Source organism: Tyto alba, unplaced genomic scaffold (genome assembly GCF_018691265.1).
Source record: "Tyto alba isolate M040663 unplaced genomic scaffold, T.alba_DEE_v4.0 Super-Scaffold_18, whole genome shotgun sequence".
Classification (NCBI taxonomy): Eukaryota; Metazoa; Chordata; class Aves; order Strigiformes; family Tytonidae; genus Tyto; species Tyto alba.
Genome location: NW_024881280.1, coordinates 6,188,245 through 6,207,229, shown reverse-complemented (window position 1 = coordinate 6,207,229; position 18,985 = coordinate 6,188,245). Strand labels below are relative to the sequence as shown.

General features: G+C 49.6%; 1 protein-coding gene across 2 annotated transcripts; it reads left to right on the top strand.

Annotated features, from left to right (window-relative positions):
• Positions 1–87: 87 nt before the first annotated feature.
• F2 (coagulation factor II, thrombin) lies at positions 88–18,422 on the top strand. 2 transcript variants are annotated; one of them, XM_042791185.1, is made up of 15 exons: positions 88–165; positions 8,430–8,523; positions 9,464–9,627; positions 10,614–10,638; positions 10,846–10,896; positions 11,423–11,528; positions 11,612–11,742; positions 13,419–13,715; positions 14,090–14,203; positions 14,487–14,613; positions 15,117–15,284; positions 15,599–15,772; positions 15,932–16,110; positions 17,646–17,716; positions 18,130–18,422. In XM_042791185.1, exons 2-15 carry the CDS (start codon positions 8,445–8,447, stop codon positions 18,271–18,273), a joined length of 1,830 nt encoding a protein of 609 aa, XP_042647119.1. In that variant the 5' UTR covers positions 88–165; positions 8,430–8,444; the 3' UTR covers positions 18,274–18,422. The 2 variants fall into 2 exon arrangements, with proteins under 2 accessions (XP_042647119.1, XP_009971048.2); XM_009972746.3 differs by lacking the exon at positions 88–165 and adding an exon at positions 8,179–8,244.
• Positions 18,423–18,985: the final 563 nt, after the last annotated feature.

Below are 18,985 nucleotides of genomic sequence, written 5' to 3'. Positions count from 1 at the left end.
CGGAAGCGCCGCGCCGCCCCGCCCCGGTTCCGCCGGCGTGGAGAGACCCGGCACCGGCACCGGCACCGGGACCGGGAACGGCACCGGGACCGCGGAGCTGCCGCTGGGGCCGTCAAGGCGGGGACGGGGCCTCTCCCGGCGGGCCGGCGGCGGAGCCCCTCGCAGGTAGGTGCCGCCATTTAAAAGCAAAATAAAAAAAAAAAAAAAAAAGGTTATAAAAGTAACGGTTCCCACGCCGGAGTCCCCGGATTACCGCAGTGTCTGCCCCCAACACTCACACTGGTCTCGCTCCTCTGATCCAGCTGCGATCGTGTCATAGCACAACACCCACCCGCGGCGCTTTTGTGCTTGTGCGGGGGGGGGGCCGATGTCTCCAAGGTGGTGGCTGATGAAACCGTGGTCCTTGATGTCCCTGCCGAGGTGGGCGAGCTGGCTGCCCAACAGTTCCACAGGCTGCAAGAAGGGGAAAGCACAGCTTCCAAACGTGAGCCGAGGCGCTGAGGACCGAGAACTGGCACCTTGGGACCGTCTCGGCCGGGTGCAAGGAAGAACTGGGCAAGGGTGTGGATCCTGGATCTGCAGCAGAAAAAGTGGAGATGGGGCATAAAAAGGCATGCCCAGGAGACCCGGATCTGTTGTCGTCCTCGAGTGCGGTTGGACTCGGTGCTCGGTTGGTTGGCGAGCTGTGCGAGGTGCGTGCCCTGGCCGGCCAGCTCCAGGAGGGCCGTGGTGGCCGGACAGCCGGGCAGGAACCCCAGCAGCCCGGCTGTCCTGAAGGACAGAGCGTAGAGACTTGTGAGAAAGAGAGCAAAGCTTCCAAAGACTCCCGACTGGCATCCCCAGAGCGTGGGGGAAAGGGCCCACTGGAAGGGCCTGAGGGGCGGGAGGAGCACATGGAGGTGGCGGAGGGTCATTCTGGCAGCCCAAGCCCCTCACTGAAAGCTTCGGTCGCAGAAGGAGATGACCAAGAGCAGGTACCGCTGTGGGGAGTGCGGTAAAGCCTTCCTGCAGCTCTGCCACCTCAAGAAGCACAGCTTTGTCCACGCTGGCCGCAGACCCTTCCTGTGCCCGGGGTGCGGCAAGACCTGTCATTTCAGAGGAGAGCTTCAAGGCCCACGCCTTGGCCCACCGGGGCGTGCGGCCCTTCCAGTGCACCCAGTGCGACAGGGCTCACCGCACCGAACGGGGCTCACGGGAGCTCTGGGTCCTGCACGCCGGCCAGCGACCCTTCTCCTGCCAGCGGTGCGGCAAGGCCTTTGCGCCAAGGAGATGGTCCCGGGGGATGCCAGCTGGCCAAACCCGGCTCCTCGGGCAACCACGTGTGCCTGCACACGGGGGAGCGTCCTCTCCGCTGCGAGCGGTGCGGCAAGTCCTACACCCTGGATCGTGAAGCTGTGGCACCATCAGAAATCCCACCGGGCTGGCAAACCCTACAAATGCGAGCTCTGTGGCAGGGGGCACGCCCTTCCCTAGAGCCTTGCGCGCCATGCGCTCACCCGCGAGTCGGAAAAGGACGGTGAGGAACTCGCCACTGGAGTGGCCTCGCTTGCTGTGGGCCGACTCCAGGCAAAAAGGGAAAAACCCCAGAGAAAGAGCCACCAGGAGGTTGTGGCAGAGCCCACCTTACTCATAGCGGAGGTGCCGGGGCCAGCAAACGACGCCGAGCTGCTGATCGCAGCCAGCGGTCGCTGCGTTGCTACTTACCAGTCTCGAGGCAGCCGCCCGGATCCTGGGGCACACGGGGGGCCCCACTGGGCCTTTGCCGTTTGGCGAAGGACATCACTGAAATCACCATCTCGGAGCATGAGGACGGATGCGTTATCGTGCAGGATGAGGGCTCACCGGGTGACCTGGTCATCATCCAGGAGGGGCTGGGCTTCGGAGCAGTGGCAGAAATGGTGGAGGTGGAGACTGGGACCTGACTATCCCAGCCTGCCCTGGCTGATCATCTTCTGTACTTATTAAAGTGGGGTAAAAAAAAAAAAATACAAACAAACAAACAAACAAAAACAAAACAACAAAAAAAAAAAACTAGCCCTCTTGTCTCTCTGTGGCAACAAGGCCCCGTGGCTCAGCCCCAGGTGGAATTAGCAGTCTTGGAGGTAACCGCCTGTGCATACATGGGTCTGTTCCTTAGCTGCTCCTTGGAGCTGGAGCCTACACATGCCACGTGCTGGGCCTGGTGCAGGGAAGGCACTGGCTGTTGATGGGAATAATGTCTTAAGAGAAAACACCCAGAGCCCTAATGAGCAGTGCTTCTGCTCTGCCTCTGTTACGCTCTCAGAGGGTGACAGTGCACTGTGGGGGAAGGCAGGAAAAAACCTCAGAGCAGCAGCTTGGAACAACGCTTTCCTTACAGGTTTTTCTTTCTCTAATTGCTGCCATTCAGACACTTTCCTGGGCGTACTCTTGGAGCTCAGCAGCACTTCTGAGCGTTTGAAGGTGATGCTGATGCCAGACGTTGCTGGGAAGCAGCTTCCCAGGCGTTCACGAGGTATCTCTGTTGTGGGTTTTTTGAAGAGCATTTTTCACAATTAGCAGAAGCCAAGTCCCGACCTGGAGCTGGGGCTGAGTGTTCCTTCTCCACTGTCACCCGTTCTGCTTGCTGCTGCCTTCCTGGCCTTACGGTGACTGGATGGTCTGAGGACGTGAAAGGGTAGCTTCGTGTCTCACTGTGCAAACAGCACTGTATGGTGCAAGTTTCGCTGTCCCCAGGTGAGAGGCTCCTCACCTTTCCAGGTAAGGGCTCAACAGTTCATCTCAGTACGCTCAGAAGGCTTTGCCTTTCCCCTCCACGTTCAAGTTGGGTTCATTAATCTATTCCCCTTGCTCTTTTTCTCACCTTCTTGCTGACTCTCTTCCATTTCTTTCCTGCTCCTGCACCAAAAAGCTAAAAGACAGCACCGCCCCAGCTACACCCCAGCATTGAGACTGCTTCATTTTTTCAGGGCTCATTTGCCAACCGAGGCACGCTGAAGGAAACTGGTCCCGTTTCAGGAAGGAAGTGCACAGTTCCTAATGCGACGTGAACTTGACCTCATAGGAAGGGACCTAACAGAGGCCTTTCAGGCTTGCCTACTCCAGATTCCCCTTTCACATGTTATACAAACACTGCTTTCATTTGCTTTCATGTCCCGTTTTAGCTATTCTTGCTCTCTTGCACTTCTCAAACATCTGAATTTCCCCAAAAAAGTTTTGTTTAGGGGCTTAAATTCTCTGGCCTTTTTATGCCCACTGCACAAGAGGAGGGTATAGTGTCACCGGGAAAACATCAGTGGCACAGTTCCCTTTTGGGGTGCTACGAACACAGTAATGTGACAACTTGAAAAGCCGCTCTTGGCGGTTTCTATATTCAACTTTTTCCATAAACTTTTATGACCAGTTTGCAGACAAGGGGCTGGAGTCAGAGCCATGACACTTCGATGTGAAGTGAGGATGGAAGGTAAAATCAACTAATAAACCTTTGGGTGTCCTTATTTTTAGCGATTGTTTAAAGCCAGGAGGCAGATGAGCTCAATCTTTGCCCTGAGGGCTTGGAGACAGCCCAGTGGGAGCACAGGTGTATAAGGGGGGCTTGTATTAGAAGCCGCCGTGCTTCCTCCTGCTCTCCCTTTAGTGCCTATCCTAACTCTTGCAGTTTTCAAATATTGACACAGCTGCAAAGTGTTCTCGCTGGAGCTGGGCTCCTGTGCTGTGTTTGAAGCATGTGCCCTCTGTCACAGCAGAACCAGGAAAGAATAGCTGAGCAACTGGGGGAAGGGGAGAATCCAGGCCCCTATTGCTTCATCTTCTGACCTGCGACTACCTTCTTTATTGTGAGATAACAGGAGCAAAAAAAATAGGAGCAATTATGAATTAGGAGGTCCTCACAGAAATATTATTCACCTAAACAGTTGATCTGAATAGGTAGGGGCAGGACTGTGCTGTGCTGCAGGATAAACTGAGCCAGCTAATCCTGACTGAGGAGCCCAGGGGTGACTCCCACTGGGCACCCGGTGATGATGCCACTGCCGTGTCTTTGTTTTTATTTAGGGGTGAAGCAGCACGTTCTTACGTGAACTAGCTTTTGCTGGACAGCAAAATGATGAATAAAGTTGTTTACTCCTAAGGAAATCCTATAAAAGCCCTGAAGACCACGATGCTGGTGAACCTCAGCGTGGACGGGACCTGTGCAACGTGCCATGGCCCAACTAGATATCTGTCCAGTGCTATACAACTGTGTGCTTGCAGCATCTGAGGGGGTGTAGGATTATCTAATGCTGTACCCTTTCTTGTGTTATGTCCAGTAAACAGTATGTTAATCAATACATTATGGGCTCTGAGTGCCTTTCTTACTGGGGTCCATAACAAACACTTGCACCAGTGCATTACATTTGGTGTAGTTGGCAGGATCCTGGTAAGAAACATCTCACTGGAAGAAGGAGAGCGAGGGAGAGGATGGGTGCCTGCCTGGTCCCATACGCTGGCATGGGCAACAATCACACAGTTTGCTGCATTATAATGCTGGTAATCATTACGCTTCAGGGCAGCAGACACACGGATGACCTGGCTGGCTGGAGATCTCGTGCGCCTGTTGCCCCACAGCTTCAGGCAGCAAACACACAGATCTCCTGGCTGGTGGGGCTCCACCATGCTGGCGGGGCTTCACCAGGGCTTGGGGGTGCTGCTGCAACGCTCTAGGGTGACACGTGCCCAGGTCTGTCGCATGGCTGGGGTCCTTCGTGCTGGCAGGGCCTCACCAGGTATCGGGCACGCACGTAAACTTAAGTGTGACACTTAAACCTCACACCACAGCCAAGGTTCAACCCTTGGCCGACTTGGAAACTGTCTTAATCCTGAACGAGGTGTTGGAATGAAAAGGCAGCAGCAGGCTGCGAGGGAAAGGGATGGTTCTCTGGGTCCTGAAGTCCTCCCCGCTCAGCAGCTCCCCGTCCTCAGGGACAGGGGAAGCCCTGTGTGATTCATCCTCTGTGATGGTATCCAAAGTGTTACAATTGGCGATCAATCTGTATAACTCACTTCAGGAACATATTCAGAAATACCCCAACTATTGAAACAGCAAACCGTATCTGTCCTAGAGTAGATGAAGGCCCAAGAAAATTGACCAAGGCCAAACCCTCTATACTGTTTTCCCTGGAAGCTGGAAAAATAGTTGCATAGGAAATAAATAATTGCCAAAGGCTTTCTTCACTTAAAAAGAAGAGTAAACTCATAGAGGGAGATCAAAACTCCCAGATGTGTTGAAAGTTGTAACACAGGGAGGGTCAAGGCATGAATCATAACTCTCTTACCCTAAGAAAGAAAATAGCATCCATCACTCAGGGGTGAGTGAAGGCAGAAAGAAAATGAAATGATAAAAAGTTGCTTACAGGAACAGCGAACAGATGGAAGAGTTAAATGTTTCAGGGGTGGAAGTCAAAGCCCCTGGAGAGGTGGTAGCTGATGCAGGCTGTCCTGGTGCAGAGGCTAACCACAAGAATGGGAGAAACAGAGGAGCCTGAGAAGCCCGTTAAAGTACAGGAAAAGGCTATAATGGAAAGACCCAGCATCTTTAATTACTAACATTGTTGTAAAATACCAGAAAGGGCTGGAAAATATCCCAGGATGTAGCGAAAATCTCCGATTATAGAGCAAAACCGATGTAAAGAAGTAGTTGAAACTTAAGTGATGGATGTAACCTTGAGTAATCTTGAGATAAAAGGTTTCATCAGTTACAGTTAACAACGTAATGGCCCTGGTAGGTGGGTTTGTCCTGTTCCACAGAGGGAAAGAACAACAGCAACTGGAAAAGAAGTGGCCAGACACAGTGACAGAATGGTTGGGTTCAGTAAGGTTTTCTTGAACCTGTGCTTAAGCAACAGAATGAATGTAGGAACCAGAACAGAAGTAACGTTAAAGGAAGATGGCATAAGTAAGTATTAAAGGATATTCATACCTGTCTGATAACCAAGCTTAACTGCTGTATTCTGGTGTTGCTTAAAGTTAACCCTATATAAAGCATGATACCATAGAAGTATCCTTTAAAGGAACGAAGATGGTAAAAATTATGCATAAATATAACAATGTTGACTTAAGCTGCAGTGTAAAGGTTGCCTGGTTATTATAAAGAAGAGACAGAGAGATGCAGGAATGATAAAAAAAAAAAAAAAGTGACTGAGACTATTGGAAAGGAAATAGTGGTGATCCACGTAACAAGTTGACATGGGAGGGTGCAGGCCAGTGCTGCACATACCACAGGTTGCTTCTGCTGGGTCCCTGGTGATGGTGCCACCACCATGTCCTTGTCCTTGTCTTAGAGTGAAACAGCATATTCTTATGTGAACATCCTTTTGATCGACAGCAGAAATAACAGAGTTGTTTACTTCAGAGAAAATCCTGTAAAAACCCTGAAGACCATGACACTGGTGAACTTCAGCACAGACATGCAGTGTGGCAGGGGCTGGTGCTCTACTGCTTGGTATTCCCAGCATCTGAAGGGCTGTTGGGTTATCTAACGCTATCCCATTTTGCCTGCTAATGTAATCCCCAGCAAATGGTGTTTTAATCAATACTTTACAGACTCTGAATGCCTTTCTTTCTGGGATCCATAATAAACACTTGCACAGGTGCCTTACATCTCCAGAAAACACAGCAGCAGCTCCAGCTGGGGGGTGGGCAGCAGTCTTTCTGCAGTGGTGTTTCTTCCCGGCATTCACATCCATATGGGCTTGCTCAGTTATACCTCCCAAAAGCAGCCCTGAGGTCCCTCGTCCCACCTGCAACATAAGACCAAAGCCAAATTATCACAGAGAGAGTAAAGAAATTGTCCTTGCTGCTATCTTCTTCTCCCTGCCAGCTGAGCAAGGCTCAGCAAAAGTGGGGCTGTTTGTGCCTCCTCCCACACTGAGGGCCAGCCGTGGTGGCTGCTGCGTGGGACGGCAGGGACTTTGATTTCATCTCTTTTCCAAAACCTGTTTGTGCCCTGACACCTCCCTCCTGTCCCTGCCTGCCTGCTTGGCCTAGACGCTGCTTCCCCCCTGCTAAATAACCCGGGGAGGTTCTAGGGTTGTGCCTAATCCTGCACGCACACATTCCTCCACCCCGGGCATCCCAACCATTCCTAAAGGTGTCTCTCCAAAATCCAGGGAGGTGTGTGGGTGAGAACAGGAGACACTCTTAGATGAGGGAGGGAACCTCTGCAACTGCTCTTTGCACCAGTGGCCACAGAGCCATTCCTCAGCCACCCTAATGCTAATATTTACACTCCTTCTATGGAGATAAACATTACAGATGTATCTGCTGCACAGAGGCACAGCACAAAACATGCTCCCCACTGGCAGAAAAAAACTTCTGTGCCATGTGGCAGTTCCTGAGGCTACCCCCACCCTGGCAGTTTGCTGCTTGCTGTAGGAATCTTGCTTTCCCAGCACTGGTAGCCCAATTCTTGACTTATTAGCTGATGCCGTGACATCCAGAATATTCCTGCCACCCCGTTCATGGAAGCCCTAGTTTTCCTGGCTGATTTTGGGTGTGCTAGCTTCTTGCTCGTCAGAGCTTCTGCTTCCTTTTGTCTGTACTTTCTTATGTTCCACTGGGGTGGGAATAAAAGGGGGGAGTCCAAACTTCCTGCCGTTTCACCCTCCTCCACTCCACTGGGAATTATAATGCAGTGGGAAGTATGCACTGCCAGTGGCACTGCTGACCTAAGTGGGAGGAAAATTTAAATTCCACCAGGGCTGTCACCGGCACCCCTTCATCTCCTTGGCATGGGCGAGGGAGAAGGGGGGAGACTTAAACTGTGTGTTCTGGTGCCAAAGTAGCTGGGGCTTAGCTCGCTGATAACTGGTGGGAGAAAAGACAACTGGATTCCAGGGGGAAAGAGCCGGGGGGGGGGGCTTGCAGCTAAAAAGAGGAGAAGGACTGGGAATAGCTAAGGAGCTCTCAACGCCTTGCTGCGTGTGAGGCTACTAGAGTGCAGGCTCCGAGAAGGGGCAGCGTCAGGCAGCCAGCTGGCATGGTAGGGAGGCAGCGGTGGTGCCAGGAGCTGCACGGGAGCGGAGTGGCACGGAGAGAGACGGAGCGAGCTGCTCTGTCTGGGCTGGCTGTGAGCTGGCAGAGACCTCTCCGTGCCAGGCTGAGTTCTCCCTGTGCCCTGGGACAAGTTTGTCCTCTTGCTGCTCTGACCTTCTTCCCCGTTAGGAAATGGGACGCTAATTTTAGTCCTACGGGGATCCAGAGACATCTTGCTTGGCTTCCACCAGTTAGGTAAGAAAATGAAGATGCCCTGAAGGGAGGGAGAGATGCCAAGAGAGGCGGGATAAGAGGAGCCTCAGTCCCACTGTCCCTGACATACCACGACCTCTGGAGTCCTGTTTCTTCATTCTGGTTCAATATTAACCCAGAGGGGCTGTGACTCCACTTATTCTGCTCCCTTTGCATTTCCCCTGCAGCCAGGGCTGTACAGCATGGCGCACAACAAAACCAGCCTACTGAGGGGCCTGCTCTTTTCCAGTCTTCTGCACCTCACACTGAGCCATGCCGGAGGTAAGACTCAATGCCACAGGGAGAAGGACAGTACCAGTGGGTGACAGGAGGAAGAAAGATGGGGTTATTTTTTTCCAGGGGTAAAGTCAGTGGCAGGTTTTCTCGGTAAGGCAGGGAGGACCTTCTGGAAGCTTGAAGCTGGGAGTGAAAGGCTGCTGAGAGTGGGGCGAGCATTTGGGCTTTCCTACACGGGAGGATGCAGCAGCATCCAGCAGCTGGTGACAACAACCCAGTGTTGGTCACCAGGGAGATTGTGGGGAAGGGGAATGTGGCTCAGTCCAGGACCATGTGTAACACAACTATGGGCCTTTTCGGGCTAGAGTTCCTCAGCTGACCCGGGTGGCTGCAATTCTCCATTGCCTCCCCAGCTGTCCCTTATCTAAACTCTAGGTCATACGCAGTATGGCACCACCTGCTCACTGCTCCTTTCCTCTTATCAGAGCCTCTAATTCATCATCTGTCTTTTCTTAACATGAGGTTAGGTCCTCTCTGGCCCATAGCTGTGTGGGGTCAGGCCTGTCTACAGGTCTCAAATCACGGTCTCTGAACATGAAGAAGGAACCAAGCTGTGCTTAGCACATTGATCGAGGTTGGCAAGACAGAAAGACAGTGGCTGGCATGGAGCAGTAGCAGGTTCCAAGCAAACAAGCCTCTACCTAACTGCAAATGAGCAGAGCAGCTTTGCCAAGGATAGCAGAGGATTCCTGTCATTTCTGTTGCCTAAATGACATGAGCCCTGATGGATGAATTATATAGAACCTGCTCTGATCATCAGGTGTAGACTTGACAGGGTTTCTCCTCTCTGTATGGTGTGCTGGGGGGAGGCTGGGCTCTGGGACCACCACGTCAGCTGTGTGTGGTTTTTGGAATCTGAAAGGGGAGAAGAAGGGGCCCTCCCCGTGCAAGCACCCCTTTGACTGGCTGTGTTCTGACCCAGCAGTTTTTCTGGAAAAGGGGCAGGCACTGTCAGTGCTCAAGCGCCCACGACGTGCCAACAAGGGATTCCTGGAAGAGATGCTTAAGGGAAACCTGGAGCGAGAGTGCCTGGAGGAGACATGCAGTTACGAGGAAGCTTTTGAAGCCCTTGAATCCACGGCTCAGACGGTACGTACGGATGCTGCCAGGAAACCTCCCCTCAGCTGGGTCGCACAGGCAGCCAGGGGCTGGGGTTTTAAGATTCAATTCTGTGAACCAAAGATGAGGCTGACGGGTGTGAGCCCCAGGGAGAGCTCAGGCTTTCTTAGGAAGTTTCACTCCTGGAGCCACTCCAGGGAACGCAGCTCAAAGCTCAGATTCTTTTCCCTCCCTCTATTTTAAGCATGAAATGAAAAAGAGAGAGTCTCCCCCTCAGTCCCGAGTTGCATCTTCTACTAATTCAGCACAGTGCTGCTACACACATCTGAACTGCCACAGTCCCAGGCACTCACAGAAGGGCTGACTTAGCAACTGAACACTGAGTGCAGGTGCCTCAGGCTCCTTTGAGCTAAAGATTTTGCACAGTCCATCCCTTCTTCTGGCTTCCAGACTCACTGACTGCTAAATTTGTTCTGCATCCTTTGGGGATTTGCTCCTAGCCTCAAGGCCAGTATCCATGCTGAATTCCACACCCAAGAATACAAGAGCGAACAGATAAACAGAACTCTAAGCCAGCAAGATACAACCCCTGTGAAGTATTTCTAAAGCAATCACCCCCAGACTGGCCAGCAGAGATGTAGATCTAAAGAACTGAGCAATACCTACCTGTGACCTGTGGCCTTAGAAGTTCTAGGTCCAGCTCCTTGAAATTCTGCACTGTAGCCCAGGCTCTGTGTCCTCTGCAGGTTGATGAAGGTTGTAAGCACCTTTGGTCTTTTTAGAAACAACAGTATTCTCTTGATTCCCGAGCCTGAGGAGTGGGAATGTGGGTTTATATCACCATTTTTGCTTTGTTGGACTCAGTAGTAATTGATGTCAACAGAGCTAGGTTAGTCTGTTCCATTTGTTGTGCTGGAGCATTCTCCTACTGGTTTGAACTGCAGTAGCTAAGCAAGGTCTGATGTTCTGTGTCCCTACTCTTAGATACATAATTTTTACAATTTTTGTTTTTACAGGAGGCATTCTGGTCAAAATACCAAGGTAAGTTGCTTCAAGGCCTGTAGGTGCTATGTTGGCCCTTAAGATGCGCTGTCTCATCCTGGAGAGGTGGCTCCCCACCCTCTTACAAGAGCTCACTTTCCAGAACAAAGCACCTGTGTTTTGTCCCTAGATGATAAACTAGTTCAAACTATGATGTTTATTTGGATTCCTTTCATATAATGTGTTCCTTTCTTCTTATTTTGCTAGCATGTCAGGGCCTGAGAAAGTCCAGGACAATTCTGAATGCTTGTCTAGAAGGTAAGAAATTCATGTTGACCTCAGTCTCCCAGATACAGTGAGTGCCAGGAACTTGCTTCCTGCGAAGTTTGTAAGGAAAAAGAAATAGTCTAAAGTTTCTAATCTGATTAGAAAGCAAAATAGCAGGAAGGAAGTTTGGAATTCCTTTCTTCTTCTTTATTTCCCCAGTAACCATTACACAAACAGCGTAACTGCCCCCCTGAAACAGCATGGGGTAGGTATATTTCTCCTTGTGACAGTCAGGTGTCCCCAAGGCCAGGCTCTTGGAGGGATTCTGACGTGTGCCTACAGGCCAAAGCAAAGCACAGAGCCTCAGGGCCAGCTCCCTTTGATGAGGCAGAGAGAACTTAAGCTACCTGCTCTTCCCACCCCATGAAGAGGCTGCCCCCCCCCCCCCCCCCCCCCCCCCCGTGCTTGTGCAGGCTCATCCAGGAAGCAAAAGTGAATGGGATGGTACCTCTGCCCTTGAAAAACACAACAGCCATTTGCACCGGCCCTGGCTTACACCATGTTGGGATTTTGACAGGTAACTGCTCTCTTGGGCTGGGCCAGAACTATCGGGGGACAATTAGCTACACCAAATCAGGGATTGAATGTCAAGTGTGGACAAGCAAATATCCACATATACCTAAGTAAGTTCATCTCCCACACACCCCTAAAGGGATCGCCAGGGTCTCCTTCCTTTCTTCCTAGCCTAACCAGCTTTTTCTAATAGATTTAATGCCACCATTTACCCCAACCTCATGGAGAACTACTGCAGGAACCCAAGCGGCAACTCAGAAGGCCCATGGTGCTACACCCGAGACCCAACAGTGGAACGGGAGGAGTGTCCCATCCCAGTGTGTGGTATGCCTCAGCACTACGCCCCAGCAAGCCCTTCGCTGGCAGGGAACACTGCGCTGAGACTGATACTAAAAGTGTCAGAGAAGGGGAGAAGGTTATGAGGGAGGGATCTCACATGAACAGAGGTCAGTCCGAGTAGAGGGGCTGCGGCTTAAGGGTAAAGGAGCTGAGGAGGAAAAGTCATTGAGCTGCCCATACATCTACCTTGGCTAAATTCCTCCAATGCGCTGTTTTCTCTAGACTACAATAATCTAGCTCTAAATTAAATCTGGTATCAGCAGTCCCCTGGAATCTACTACAGTTTTGACAGTCAGGAGCACCCCGCAATCCTGGCTCAGCTGCCTCTAAATTGTGACAGCAATAAGTCATACTGTTTTTTTTGGTCTGAATTCCCACCTTTAGAGCAAAACCGCTACAGCTTGTGCTTGACTGCCTGCCTTAACGCTCACTTGTAAGGAGGGGTACAGTTTAATACCCACAATCTCAAGAAAAGAGAGGATACCCTTCTCTCAACATTGCACTAGACAGGATGGAGAACCATCCCCCTACACTTACACCTCCCCACTTCTCCACAGTACAGAGCTGTCTCCCCTGGGGCTTGGCCTCCGTCTCAGAACTGGTAGAAAGCAGAAAATCTTCTCACAGCAGAAGTTTCTATTCCAAAAGCAGAGACGAGAGGCAATGGCTCTTACGAAAGTCAGAGAGGTCAGCAACCGTTTTGACCATGGGGTGAAGTTTTAAAAATCATTACCATTGACCTGGCTTGCAATATGGCAAACCAGAAAGAGATACTGCTCTGCTTCAGGGTGATCTGGCATCTGTACGATCTCTGTTCACTAGTTAGTTTGTGACCTACAGTAGTTTACTGTTACACTCACATGTCCATGGATACGGCAGGACTGGAAAAGCCTTCAGTTTGTGCACAGTTCCTCTGCGATAACGTTGACGTGAGTCAGACTCACACAGAAGCGACGTCGCCAATTATGGTGAATGCTACCAGCTCAGCGGCTGTTGTGCCCTAGGCTGGATAATCAGAGAGGGTCTCTGCACACGGGGGTTCCCCCAGTGCACAAGGAGAAGGCAGCTTGAGGCCAAGCAACAGCTACAGAACAGATTATCTGGTACCCACTCACTCAGGAAATGCTGCTTAAAGCTTGCAGCCATCAGGGCACTTGCAAGAAAAAGCGTAGAAAGTCTGGCAGGAAACTTTTTCTCTTACCATTAGATATAGAAACATTGGGAAGAGTTAAAGTCACAATTTTAGTAGCAGATCACAGAAAAAGGCTCCCCCCCAATATGGCCCAGTTACTCATTTGAGAAAGAGGCATTGGAGGCTCTAATGCAGCAGCATGACGATGCCTGGGGCACATACCCATCCCTTGAGCTGGTTCTCAAAGATACCCCAGAATGGAACCCCAGTGTTGTCCCTCACATCGTAGTGGCAAAGAGAAGTGTGACAAATAGCACCAGCCCCACCTTACCTCCTGTTGAAAGAACCTCCTCTGACACTGCAGTACTGTAGAGGGCCACCACATGCATGGGAGCACGGTGGGAGCTCCCAAACCTAACGGGATGCCCCATGGAACTCCGGGCTGTAGTAAAGGGGCTCTGGTGCTATTTGCTAACAGTACTTCTGAGTGCAAAGCTATGACTGAAATCACAGGTCTCTGTATTTCCAGGTGAAGACAGGACGACGGTTCCATTTATTCCGCGGGTCACGCCACCAGCGCCAGCGGAGCCCTGTGAACAAGAGAAAGGCATGCTTTACACCGGGACCCTCTCAGTGACCCTGTCTGGAGCTACGTGCCTGCCGTGGAACTCTGAGACAGCCAAAGAGGTGCTCCACGGGAAACACATCGACCCAGAGGTGCAGCTGCTGGAGAATTACTGTCGGAATCCAGACAGAGATGACGAGGGTGTCTGGTGTGTCACAGCTGAGCCACCCAACTTTGAATATTGCAATCTGCACTACTGCGGTGAGAAGCCTGCATTGGTTGGGGTAGGCACACCTGTGAGGCAGTGGCAAACCAAACCAGTGTGTGTGACTAGGGCGAAGTGCTTGTCCTGGGAGGCACAGACGAGGACCTAGGCGCACCGTGCGTGTGGAAATCGTGTTTGTCCAAATATCACGTGTACAAACCTGCTGCAGATGTATAGAGCTGTTACGTCTCCCAGGTGTTCTGCTCTCCCTGAAAATTCAGTGGTGGACAAGGAGCAGTAAAAAGAGCAGTGATTTTAAAACATCATTCCTTCATCAGAGCCACTGTGCGAAGAAAGGAACATTTACATTGACGATAATTATGGAAACTGCAGCTAGGCCTTTTACCATGTCTGTCTTTGTCTCTCTCAGACAGCTCGCTAGAGGATGAGAATGAACAGTTGGTGGGAATAACAGGACGTACTACCCTTCCTCAAGAGTTCAAAACCTTCTTTGATGACAAAACTTTTGGTGCGGGCGAAGCAGGTGAGCAAAAACTCTAGATACAGCACCACAGTTTGTAGAAAGGCTGCAGCTTCTTCCCACAGGGCACTCACTGTTCCGAAGGAACATGAGCTTGCCACATGCTGTCAAAAGCAGGGGGAGATACTTAAACTCCTTGAAGGACCCTCAGAAGTCACAAGTTAATCTCCAGTTATAATCATGGAGCTAGTAAGCACTTCCTTCCTAGGCTCTTCCAGTTTAGCATGCTGATTGCTGACACTTCTCCACGGTGAATCTAACAAAGCCAGATTGTCTGTTTTTCCAGATTGTGGCACTCGTCCTTTATTTGAGAAGAAAAATGTAAAGGACAAAAGTGAGAAGGAGCTGCTGGAGTCCTACAGAGGCGGCAGAGTTGTCCATGGGGATGATGCAGAAGTTGGCAGCTCCCCCTGGTAAGCATTATTTTTGCCTTGTCCTTCAGAGGGAACTGTGCATCCCTTCCTTTTGGTTCAAGCAGGGGGAAAGTAAAGGGCTCTCCCATCTCAGGCAGCACGTGGGTATTATGGCTTTTCATCAAAGCTTCTCCAAGTGGTTGACAAGGCAGTCCTAAAACAGCTGGAAAGAAACTCTCCTCCCGAGCCAAGTACACAACCTTCTGGGAAAGTAAGAGTGCTGGGGTGTTGTCTTTGTCTCGCCCTCTTTACAGCTTTGCTGGAGCAGAGAGGGTGAGAAACCTCTCCAGGTGAAGGAAATAGGGTAAATTGTCTACTACATAGAATATACATGTCCAGGGAAGACTTTTGGCAGAGAGCCACTTGGGCAGCTGTCTTTGTTAGTATGGTGCAATATTCTTCCCTGCTCACTGCAAATTCTGCTCTTTCTGCATGACATCAAGACACATTCCGCCAGCCCTGCCTTCAGTGCCGCTATGTCTTCCTCTCTCCTTGTCTCTCAGGCAAGTGATGCTCTACAAAAAGAGTCCTCAAGAGCTGCTGTGCGGTGCCAGCCTCATCAGTGACAGCTGGATCTTGACTGCAGCTCACTGTCTTTATTATCCCCCCTGGGACAAGAACTTAACTACAAATGACATCTTGGTGCGAATTGGCAAGCACGTAAGGTCAAAGTAAGTGCCTGGATGAAGCGGGAGTGAACTAGCCTTCCTCTTGGGAGTAATGAGACACAATGAGGCTGGGCTATCATTCCAAGGAAACCTACATAGCCACTGGCACATGCCTCTCAATAATGGGATCTACTGGAGCGGTCATTTGCTCCAGGTTGAAGTGAAAGGGAGGGCAGAAGCAGGGAGAGCCTAAAGGGGTGCACCAGTGTAAAGCCAGTATTGTCTCAGAGGGTACAAAGCAGCCGAGAGTGTCACGAACCCCAAAAGACTAGCAGTTGCTACTGTACAGTGAGTTCTTTCCTTCACGACTGTTTCAGGTATGAAAAGAATAAAGAGAAGATTGCTCTGCTGGATAAAATCATCATCCATCCCAAGTACAACTGGAAAGAGAACATGGACCGAGACATTGCACTCATGCACTTGAAGAGACCCATCATCTTCAGTGACTACATCCATCCTGTCTGCCTGCCTACCAAAGAGGTCGTGCAGAGGTGAGGAGACTGGCCCACAGCCCTTAAAAATACTGGCTACAAAAGCCTCCTTTGGTCCTTCAAAAAAAAGACAGAAAAAGATGCCTTATTTGCAGCAGGAGTGCCAGCCAGGAGAAAGCTGCTAAATACATTTCATTATACCCACGGTTCCTTCCGCAGGCTGATGCTGGCGGGTTACAAAGGACGGGTAACTGGTTGGGGAAACTTGAAAGAAACCTGGGCCACCAGCCCAAGCACCCTGCCCACAGTTCTGCAACAGCTCAACTTGCCCATTGTCGATCAAGATACCTGCAAAGCATCCACCAAAGTTAAAGTCACTGACAACATGTTCTGCGCAGGTAAGTAGCACCGGAGACACCAGGACAATTTGCCATGGAAGACAAGGGCTCTGAGCTCCTGGTGGGGCTCCCGCAGCAGGGTTACTTTCTGACTAATTTGCCAATGCCCTCTGTAGAGAGTAACTCCCCTACAGTAAGAACTTTTTCCACTCTCAGAAAACACGAAGTCTGGAGAACTTAAAGCTATGAGTAAAGTTTGTGATACCATGCTATCACAGGCTAACTAGCCTAATGGCACCACTCTGCTAGACAGCAGCAACAGCTGTGTGAGAGCTGAGCACATATAAAATTGTCTTTTTCATTGTTATATGGAACAGTTCAGTGACTTCCTAAATTAAAGGCTGCACACCAGTTATCCTATGCAGTAGCCAAGCCACCCCTTCTTCTCTACTAGCATGTCTCAACCTTTTGGAGCACTTTGGTGGCAACAGGCTCCGCAGATTAGTTAGGCATGTGTGGAAAATCTAATTCCTCATGTTCTATTTCATAATAAATTTGAAGAGGTACACATCTAAACTCATAAGAAAAAAAAATATTTCTTCTCCATAGTTTATAGACCCTTTACAGCTCTGTCATTTCTCTTTCAAGCAGCGAAGTATTCATTTAATCCTTCTCAATATAGAAGGCATTCTGTACTTCTGATAATCCTTGCTGTACCTTCCTAAATCTCTTCTGCCACTATATCCTTTTTGTTAGAGAACAGAAATGAACACAGAATACAAGGTACAAAAAGACTACGGATTTATGTACTCTAATACTTTCTGCTATATTCTTCATTTGCGCAGACTTTATCAGTTCCTACCAGGAATTCCCCAGTGATTTCTGACTGATTTGGTGCTGTATGTATCTAACACCACATATGGTTGCTTGAGTTAGGATGGAAGCCAATTTCATGACAACACAGTGTTCTTAAGGTTTCTTTTTCTAGACAACATTTTTGAAAAATAGCTGAGATGCAGACATGCAGCAGAAAAGGGGAGACACGGATGATAGGAAAATGCAGATACTGTCTAGTGCATCAGGAATTAAAGTGAAATCCCTTTCCTCTTCATAGTGAGACTGTAGGAAGACAGTCAGTTGGGGAAGAGAAGAAGCAGAGCCTGCACAATGACAGGAAAGTGACAGTGAGGATGGCAATGTGTTTCTGTAGTAAACGGATTGAAAGAACAGGGTACATGGAGTATTACACACATGGGAGTTTCTAAGACAAGAAAAAGGCACAGTAGCTCAAGCTACAGCTGTTGAACACAGTGGCAGCTGACACGAACAGCCATTCTCATTAAAAAAAACAGGAACGAGAGCACTGAGGATGGAAGAATACAGTGGATACAGGAGTGCTGCAAAGACGGAAGCAGCTAGCTGGTTTACATAGAATATAAAAAAGTGGTTTTCTAAATTTAAGTCCAGTAGTTGGCAGGAGCAGTAAGCAATGTCATTGCTCTCAGAAAACTGAGGCAGAAATACTTCAAAGAAAAGAGGGCCAACACCAGCCACTCCCCCTGCAGCCAAATGTCTGACTTTCTTCTTGCATGTAGGTTACAGTCCTGAAGACTCAAAGAGAGGAGATGCCTGTGAAGGGGACAGTGGGGGACCTTTTGTAATGAAGGTATGTTCAACACGTTCAAGCTCATAAAACGTATGGAGCTAGGTTTGTGCTATGCTGAACTTTTGTAACAGTCTAAAAAAACGGCAGCAGAGATGGAGAGTGCTGAGTGGCTGAAGCAAACCCATCTCATACCCAGGCTGAGCAACCAGGATGAATCCTGCAGTCATCCAGCCCCGTTTCTGTACTGGGTCCTCAGTGTATACAGAGATCAGCTGCAGAATGTAGGAGTGTGGCCAATTCTCACTTCGAGGTTTAAGAGTAGAGACAAAATTACTCTAACAAGCTATGTTATCAAGCAGATGCCAGTCTGAATTCCAAGCCAGTATCCATCACTAAACAGGCTGGGGCGCATACAAGGCTTTGATCTGAAAGTCTCCTGTTCCTTGTGCCAATCCCATTTTTCTTTGCTTTAGAACCCAGACGACGACCGTTGGTATCAAGTGGGAATAGTTTCATGGGGAGAAGGCTGTGACCGAGATGGCAAATACGGATTTTATACCCATGTATTCCGCCTGAAAAAATGGATGAGAAAATCCATCGAGAAACATGGGCGATAGAGGAAGCGTTTACCTTGCTGGCTCCCAGTTTTGCTACAGTGTTCCACTTCTTAAAAACGTAAGCATAGAACAATGAAGTAGAACAGTTATATCCTTACAACTCGACAAAGGAAAGTGTTCTCCCTTGAAAATAAAAGTTCTCAAACCTATCTTCTTCCTTTTGTTCATGCTGAGTTTAGTTGCACTTGAATTTAAGTCATCCCAGTAGCCAGGAGTACCGGCAGAATAGCACTAGTTATACTGCTAATTACCTGCTGGGCTTCAAACAAATTCTCCTCCCTTCTATGAGCTATAACCCTCAGATGATGGCCTTAAGTCAGTCACAGTAAGGGTACATCGATAGTGTGTATCTAAGAGGGGAACCGGTGCCCTCTGGCACTGTCCATTTCCTTCCTCCAAGTCAACTCATCTTCTGTTCTAGAAATTGAGCCAAGAATCTACTGGAGATAATGACCCTACAGTAACTGTGGCATTACACAACACACCAATACCAATATCAAAAGTAAAGCACCTATAACCCATTTTGGCAAGGCAGACATTGTTCTCAGCTACAACAGCAAATACCAGCTGCACACAATTCATCCTACAAATACGGGCTTGAATATGCTAAGTGGCACTTCCATTACTGTAGGGCAGTAACTTTCTATATGTCAGGTGGTGCTAGGTCCTCAAAGTATACTTTCCACTTGCACAGCAAGATTCAGAAGGAAGC